Here is an 8363-nt window from a genome sequence, read left to right on the forward strand (position 1 = left end):
ATATGTTTAAAATGAATAAATTAGGGCACCTGCTATTCTTCTGGAGTCCAGGCACCTGGGGAACCTACTAGAGGGGAAAGATTGGCTGGGGAAGGGGCAGGCTTGCCATTTCCTTTACAACAGCTGTGGAAAAGAGGCTGCTACACATGGGTGTGACTTGCTCAGCTCCTAGTCCAAAATCTGAAGGTTTTCACAACTACAAAACCACCTGTTTTTCGTGTTTGTCCCGCCAGCTAGCTTCCAGACCCTCATTCCACCGTGTCCTACCACCTAAGAAGATGCTCAGACAAGACCCTCTCGGCTTAGCACTCCTGTGCACATCGAGAAAGCACTTCTTAGCTTTTTGCAGAGCCTAAGAACCTTCCCTAGATGGTGAAGGGTCTGCCTCCCTGTGAGAACAGCATCCCCCACTGCAATAGATGCTCTAAAAGGGCAAGTGTCTTCGGTCTGATCTGATGTATCCCAAGGGCCTAGAATGGTACCCAACGCAGTCCCACATAGGTCCAGAATAACCAAGAGTCTCAGACAACTTCTTGAGGTACATAGATACCATGAGTATGAGTTGCCTGTGGCTGAGTTACCCCAAAATATAATGCTTAGAGCAAACATTTATTATCTCAGCTTCTCCAGGTTAACAGGAGATAAAGAGTGGCTGGGCTGGGTCCTGACCTCCAATATCTCTTCCAGGCTGCAAAGTATGGTTCAGTGATGCTCTCAAAGCTAAGCAAGGGCAGACTCACTCACATGGAGGGAGGGGCGGAGGGGCGTTCACCATGTGAGGGTGGATTACCTCAGGGGCCTCTTCAGAGGTCAGCTCACAGCATAAGTGCTGGCTTCATCAGAGTTAGCCAGGAAGAGAAGTAGAATGTGCAGTCCTTCCTAACCACAGCCTTAGCTAGGGCCTTTTTATAAGAAGTCTTGTGGTCTTGTGCACATTGCACACAAGAAGGGATCCATCTAAGAGCAAAAAACCAGACGGTATCCCGAGGCCCCAGAAATCTTAGAAGTTGCCTGCCACAGGATGCGCTAAGAGCAGAAGGCATAGGCCAGAGCCCACCGAGTCAGGCCAGTAAGGAGGAAGAGGAGGCAGAAACTAGAGGTGAGAGATTTGGGGAGAGCTGAGGCTTTGACCACCTTCCAATAGGCTGCGATCAACCTGTAACGCAGATTTACAGATCGTCTGACTTTTTAAAAGTAGCCAAAGCCTAGAATTTTGTGAGGTGTTTCCTGATTTTTGAAACAGGGAAAAATCAAACCAAACCACATCTGGGCTTATACCTCCTCCCAGAACAGGAAAAATCTAATTCAGTCATTTTTCCCACTCTTTGAATATGTCTACCGTCTCTCCAACCTTCCACTCCACCCCCTTGTTCACCGGCAGCAAGAACCTAACCAAGACATTCTGTGCCCGGCCCACAGAAAATGCTCTGAAAATGCAGACTTGCAGTCTTATCTCCTTAGGGAATTGCCCTTAAGCCAGGAACAGTAGCTTAAGCAGCCTTGGGTCTGTAACTTAGGATCTCAGCTCTGCCTAGGACAAGTGATTAACTCTTGAGGGCCTCAGCCTCTTATCCATAACATGGAGCAGCTGTACCTGCTCCTGAGTTGTTCCGACGCTGAGAAGAGTAGTCCACGTGAGGAGAGCTTACGGCAACTCAACGGCGGGAGCTGTCTTCTCCCAGCAGCCCTCTCTCCTCGCCGTCTGAACGGCGTTCCTCTAGGATTCACTGTCATCTGTCATCTAACGCTATCTGGCTGGGAGAGTGAGCCTTAGAAAAGCAGAGCTGTCGCTGACACTAAAAAGTTTAAATCCTCTAACAGTCTGTTGATGCCCTTAGCAGGCGCAAATCCACATGGTTTAACACAGCCCACTACCTAGGCTGTTCTGGAGCTGAGCCTGCCCAGGCTTCTGAGCTCATCGCTCAGCTTTTCTCTTCACACTCGGCGTTGCCACCACACTGTGGCTGTTTCCCAGCGCGTCACACTTCCCTGCCGCAGCAAAGCCTGAGCGTCACCCCGAGCTGGAACCTCTTCTCCGTCTGAGCACCAGGCCTCGTTTGTTCCAGCTGTGTACTATCAAGAGAATAGTCTTGTCCCTTTTAGCCCTGATGGCAGATACAGTATCTCTTCTCCTCACAGTGACTCCTCTCTCTTCCTAGCAATTGGCAATGCTGGCAGAGCACAAGAAAATGCACTAACTTTGTGGCACTGGCCCCAGCAGTTCGGACCTGAAGGCTGACAGCGCCATCTGCTGGCCTAAATTTGTACTTCAGCATTTAGAAAGCCTTCAGTGTCTTCCCACCCAAAAGAGACAAAGGTTTTGAAATTTTACATTAGTCCATCCAGAGCAGTGGTTCTCACACGGGACTGTATTAAAGGGTGCTGCGACCCTTTAATACAATTCCACATGTTGTGGTGACCTCCAGCCATAAAATTACCTCGTTGCTACTTTATAACTGTAATTTTGATACTGTTATGAATTGTAATATAAGTATATGATATTCAATATGCGACAGAGGTCACGGCCCACTGGTTGAGAACCACTTGCAGTGTCTTCACTTCCCATAAAAATTAGCAAATTATTTAGTACTTGGTGTATTTTAGATACTTTTCTAAGCGTTTGAGTTATTAGTTGTCAGAGGCAGTAGGACATTACTGAAACTTTTACAGTTAGGGTAACTGAAGCAGCCAAATGACTCTCGGGCCACGCAGCTAGAAAACCTCAGCCAAGACCCAAGCCCTGTTTGGACTGGTAAGCTCAGCAAAGCCCCTGCCTCTGTTGTCCTTTACTCCACACCATGAAAGCTGCACTCCTCCGAGGGCCCTCAGACACAAGTCAGGCTGCCTCTCCGAGCCGGTTTCCTCAGACCTTCAGTGTGGCTGAGTGAACGCTCTAGGACACGGAAGGGACTGAGGAGTGGTCTGAATCAGATGGACACAGACGGCGAGTCACCCAGACCACTTTCCGTGACGTTCGGCCAGCCTCATGCCTTGACACCACCATCCTGAGCAGTCTGGCTACTTCTTCCTAAATCCATCCACTGTCACGCCCTCTAAACCATGTCATTTTAGTGTGTGCTATGGGGAGAAATGACTGCCTGCCTCCACTTGAAATCAAATTAAATCAAATGTCTAGAGCTTCCTACCTGAGTCATCTGCTAAAGTGCAGAGATCTGTTACATTCAGGGCCGCACAGCAAACAGCACATCCTGAACAGAAACCCATTAACCTCACCAGTCTATGGTCCTAACACAAAACCCAACCCCAAATCACACAGAAAGACCCAGAGCATCAAATGCCGCCTACTGCTGGATGCTTTAACTGAGCCATTACTCCAAATACTAAAGACACTGCTTTGCACAAATTTATTTTAATACAGATATATACATATACACACGTACACAGTCACAAACCAGCGTGACAAGTTCCCCTCTTGAGCCAGGAGGGCTCTCCCACATCCAGGGATCCTGGAGATGCTCTGGAGAGCCTAGTCTGACAATTTTCACATAAACACCCACTAGGGACATGTTAATCAGATTAAATGGCAAGGTGCACCCAGGTGTGCACTGCCTGGGCCTCACGCTGGTCCAGAGCTCTGCTGGACTCTCTTCATCAGCTCTTCATCCTGCATTGACAACTCTGTCAACTTTTTGCCCATCCTCTCATGGATGTCCAAGTACTTGGATACACATCGGTCCAAACACACAGACTCGCCTTTGGACAGCTCTGCTTCCTTGTAGTGGGGAGGCACACACTTCCGGTGGCAGGCACTGGTCATCCTGAGATTAGAGAGGCACAAGGTTGTATCAGCACCTTTCTGTAATGTCCCAGGAACCTTCAACGACTCCAACCCCGCTGTACTGATTTTGCCTCACCCTCTCCCCTACGAAAACAGTGGAAATCCTGTTTTCACTTCAGCCACCTTAGAAGGTTCTTCAGACCAAGAACCTTGTTTGAGTCACGTATAAGACTAGTTAAAGAGCAAAGACTTGCTGGATGCTGGCTGTGTGCCAGGCATCGTGCTAACTGCTAACACAGACTGTTATGTAACTAACCCTCACAGCAGCTAAATGGGGCGTGCACAATCAAACCCCCACTTCACAGATGAGGACATTAAGACAGAAGTGCTCAGTAATTTGCTAAGGATCACACAAAGCCAAGTGGTCTGATTTCCCATCTGCATTTTAAAAACCATTCCAGCCAGGCAGTGGTGGTGCACACACCTTTAATCCCAGCACTGGGCAGAGGCAGGCAGAGCTCTGAGTTCAAGGCCAGCCTGGTCTACAGAAGGAGTTTCAGGACAGCCAGAGCAAGATAGAGAAACTGTGTCTTGGGGGGAAGGTTAGGATGGGGGAGAGAAGAATTCTAATTTGTAGCCTCCAAGATAAATCAACCAATGAAAAGAGCTGCTGCTGACTCCAACCAGCAGGTGTCTCACTGGTTCCTGACGGGCATGCCTGATGCTAACGGCTTTAATGTTCAATACTAGCAACTCCTTCAGAGCAGTGTCATTATGCCAGTTTTACTGATGATGCAATCAGTTACCAGACAACTTCTCCAAAGATACTCAGCAGGTGACGGGTTTATTTCCAAACTGGCCAAACAGCTACAAGCAACAGTTGCGAAGTCAGCTCTAAGGACTGGCTCTGGCCTTCTACTCATCAGCCCCGAACCCTAACATTACTAAACCCCTTGATACCTCAATTCCCTATGTTAAAATGGCACTAATAAAATTAACCCACTGATTTTACTTTCTTTTTTTTTTAAAACTGGTGTTCCTTATCCCAGACTGGTCTCAAACTCACTTGTAGCCAAGGATGACCTTGAACTATTGACTCTCTGGCTCCACCTCTGGGCACTGTGATTACAAGCACTACTTCAACATCAAAACAAGGGTGTCCTGCATTCTAGACAAGCACGCTATCAGGGAAGTTATTGCCCCTTCACCCAGTGAGTTATTTAATATTAAAGATAAAAAAAATGATAATGGGGGGTTAGAGAGACAGTTCGGTGGTTAAGAGAACTCACTGCTCTCGCAGAAGACCTGGGTTTGGTCAGCACCCAGAGGGTAGCTCCCGACTGTCTGTAACTCCAGTTCCAATGCTCTGATACTCTCTTTGGCCTCTTCAGGCACACGGTGTACATACATACATACATGCAAGCAAAATATCCATACATGTAAAATAAAAACAAAGACTATAAAATGACCATGTATATAAAATGCTGTGCAAGTGTCTGATACGGAGTTAAAGTTCAACGAAGACTATGTGCACACCTTTAATCTCCAGCACCCAAGAGGGAGAGGCTGGTGACCTCTGTGAATTCAAGGTCAGCCTGGTCCACACAGCATGATCCAGGCTAGCCAGGGTTACACCAGAGATCCCATCTCAAAAAAAAAAAAAAAAAAGTTTAATGAATATTAGCTACTACATGGTATTAACCACTAACTGACTGTGCAGGCGGCTAAGAAGACAAAGTCACTAGCTGCCAAGCCAGAACTGAGTCCAATCCCTGGGACCCCTGGTGGAAGGAAAGATGGACTCCTCTGACCTCTGCTAGTGCGCTGTTGTGGTGTGCACGCTGGCGTCCATAAACAAACACAAAATACAGAAACAAATTCAATTAAATGGGTTATTTTTTTTTAAAAAAAGGTTAACACTAGTTGATTTTAAAACTGGACAGGAGATCCTCCTTCACGTCCCTTTTGCTCCCTCTCAATAGCCAAGTCCTTCCAAGTGACCTTAATTTACCCTAGCCAAGCACACGGGGAGGGTGGGGCAGAAGGCGGGAATGGGAAAGCACTCGTAGCAAGCCCTTCTCTCTGTCCCGGGAAGGATGACTCCGGCTCAATTTCCAAGACAAGTGTATCGTGGAGAGGTTCTCATTACCTGTTGTACATGTCGGCCATCATCTCCACCTCCAGCTCCGCAGCCAGCTGCTGGGCTCTAAGCGGATCCATGTCAGCCGAGCACGGTGGAGAACGGCCTCCGGGTCTTCAGTCCTAGGAGCAGACACGATCGTCAGCACCGACCCCTCCCGCTTCGCCCTAGCATCCGGGGGCTGCAGGTTTCAGACCAGGACCACTGCCCCCAGCAAACGGAAGTGGAAGCGAGGCCCTGCCAGGGGACGGTGCCAGCTCAAGGTCACCCAGGCTGTCACCAGCAGAGCTCAGGGCCGGAAACCGAGGCCAGAGGATCGGCGGCAGCCCCGGGACACCCGAAACCGTGGGCCTGGCCGGCGCGGCCCTGGGGATCCGACCCTCAGCACCACCGAGGCTGCTGCAGCCCGCGCGGAGGCTGCGCCCGCCACGGCGAAAGCATCATCGGGGTCACTCCGGGGTCCGACACCGCGTCTCACTCACCCCCGCCTCCGGCCGCTCACCGATCCCACGGCACCCCCAGCTTCGGGTCAGCGGCGAGCAGCGGCCGGACACCCAGCTAGGAACTAAGAAGCACGTGGGTCACTTCCGGGAGGGAAGTCCAGCCTCTTCTGTGATCCGGAAGAAAACGCCCACCCGGAGCCGCTGGGAAGCCAGCTACCATAGAGACGGAGCCACCGCCGGGGGCTAGAGAGGACTCCGAGGGAACCATCGAGGCTGGAGCGAGGGGCAGAGCGCCGGCAACGCTGGAGGTCTCCGCGTGGTTGCAAGTGTGCAAAGGGAGCGCACGCCTGAGCGCAGACAGATCTTCTTTCTCCAAGGGAGCCCGTCGGTTTTGCATGCTCACACCACCTGGAGCACTTTTTAGAAAAAAACCTCAATGCCCAGACGTTACCTCATTCATACCCGTGAAATCAGAATCGCCGGGAGCTGGACCCAGATATTAGAAAACAAACCAGCTGGGTGTGCACCCGCAACTGATGGGGTTGGAGAGAGAAGGATACAAGATTGCTGCTCGCAGAAAGAAGAAACATGTACAGAGTTTTTTGATCGCTTTTTTTTTTTTTTTTTGAGATAGGATCTCAACCCAGGGTACGCTCTAATTTGCTGTGTGGCCGAAGATGAACTACAACTTATGATCCTCCTGCCTCTACCTCACTAGTACTGGGTTACAGATGTGCGCCACTGTGCCTGATTTAACCTAGGACCACATGCAATATAGGCAAAAATTCTACCAGCTGAGCTGTTTTCCCAGCCCTAGAACGTGTTTTATTGTACTTCTCTATTTTATACACACACATATACATGAACAATACAAATAAATAATAATAAAAACATTGGTTTTTAATCTTTTAAAAATACTTTTATTAGGACACATCTACAACACACAGAAAACAGTCTGAAAATCATGATAACGGGGTGCAGGCACAAACACTGCCCCACTCCTAGATGATGAGTTGTGGGCAATTGGTAGATTCTGGGAGAGGGAGAATTAGCTCTCCTAATTTCTAATAAAAGCGTTTAAAAATGGTGTTTTTAAAAAGGAAGGAAAAGAAAACACAGTCTAATGAGCATCAATACAGCTATCACCAGAATGTGTTTTCTTAATCTCTTGTTGTTTTTAACAATGAAGTCTTTTTTTCCGAAGTGCTGTTTCCACATCTTCAGCTAACAGTGATTTTATTTTTCTGTCTCTCTTTGGCAGTGCTGAAGGTTGAATCCAGGGTCTCATGCGTTCTAAACAAGCCCCCCCACCCCTAAACTAAACCTCTCATTTGGTGTAATTTTAAACTTTCAAATTTATTCATAAAAGCACGGGCCATGGGCACGCCTTGAAGTCAAAGGACAACGTGTGGGTGTTGACTCTGTCCTTCCACTGAAAGGTCTGAACTTGCCCCATTTTACAACTGAGCCTGAGTTTCGGTTTCCTAAAAGGAAAAGAGAGATAGCACGCACCCAGAGACAAGATAACACATACCAGGCCTGAGCCAGTCCCACAGTATCTCAGTACAATGACCAAAAAGGACAGTTCCTATAATCTCCCTAAAACATACCCTGCCTTGCCCAAGAATGCCCCAAAATGGTAAAACTATAACCATGGCCAATCAGGAACATACTAATATAACCGATGCTTGCTTAGCCAATTACGTTTGAGATAACCTGTCTCTGAAAGTACCTGAGCAGTGCTTAAAAGGAACCTGCGTGCTCCTCTCATGGTCATTTAGGCTTTGGGTTTGATAATGCGGCCCCAGCATGCTGGAATCTTTACTCTCGAGAGAATAAACACTCTCACTGATGGCATGCATGTCTAGTGGTCTTTCGTGTGACTTCTCGAGGACCCTAACACCACCACATGGGTCCAGAGTCATCAAACCAAAGTTATCAGGCATCATGGTAAGCACCGTCGCCCACCAAGCCATCTCAGCAGCCTGCTTGTTTCTTAATGCAATCTATTGCAGATTTTAAAAATTAGTTCTCTTTCTGT

The 8363-nt window shown here is 48.4% G+C and overlaps 1 protein-coding gene across 2 annotated transcripts; it reads right to left on the reverse strand.

Moving 5' to 3' along the window:
* Positions 1–3356: 3356 nt before the first annotated feature.
* LOC121439125 (mitochondrial import inner membrane translocase subunit Tim10) lies at positions 3357–6500 on the reverse strand. Of its 2 annotated transcripts, none has more exons than XM_041639631.1 (3): positions 6362–6500; positions 5889–6001; positions 3357–3779 (listed from the first exon to the last, which is right to left on the reverse strand). In XM_041639631.1, exons 2-3 carry the CDS (start codon positions 5957–5959, stop codon positions 3578–3580), a joined length of 273 nt encoding a protein of 90 aa, XP_041495565.1. In that variant the 5' UTR covers positions 5960–6001; positions 6362–6500; the 3' UTR covers positions 3357–3577. The 2 variants fall into 2 exon arrangements, with proteins under 2 accessions (XP_041495565.1, XP_041495566.1); XM_041639632.1 differs by having other exon boundaries at positions 6382–6485.
* Positions 6501–8363: the final 1863 nt, after the last annotated feature.

Source organism: Microtus oregoni, unplaced genomic scaffold (genome assembly GCF_018167655.1).
Source record: "Microtus oregoni isolate MIOR12 unplaced genomic scaffold, Mior012 000060F_004, whole genome shotgun sequence".
Lineage (NCBI taxonomy): Eukaryota > Metazoa > Chordata > Mammalia > Rodentia > Cricetidae > Microtus > Microtus oregoni.

What these genes read in the sequence shown, in the direction of transcription:
- LOC121439125 (XM_041639631.1), bottom strand. Translation starts at nt 5,959, where the DNA reads ATGGATCCGCTTAGAGCCCAGCAGCTGGCTGCGGAGCTGGAGGTGGAG. An exon ending in ATGGCCGACATGTACAACAG is followed by an intron (nt 3,780 to 5,888) that starts GTAATGAGAACC and finishes CTCTAATCTCAG; the next exon opens with GATGACCAGTGCCTGCCACC.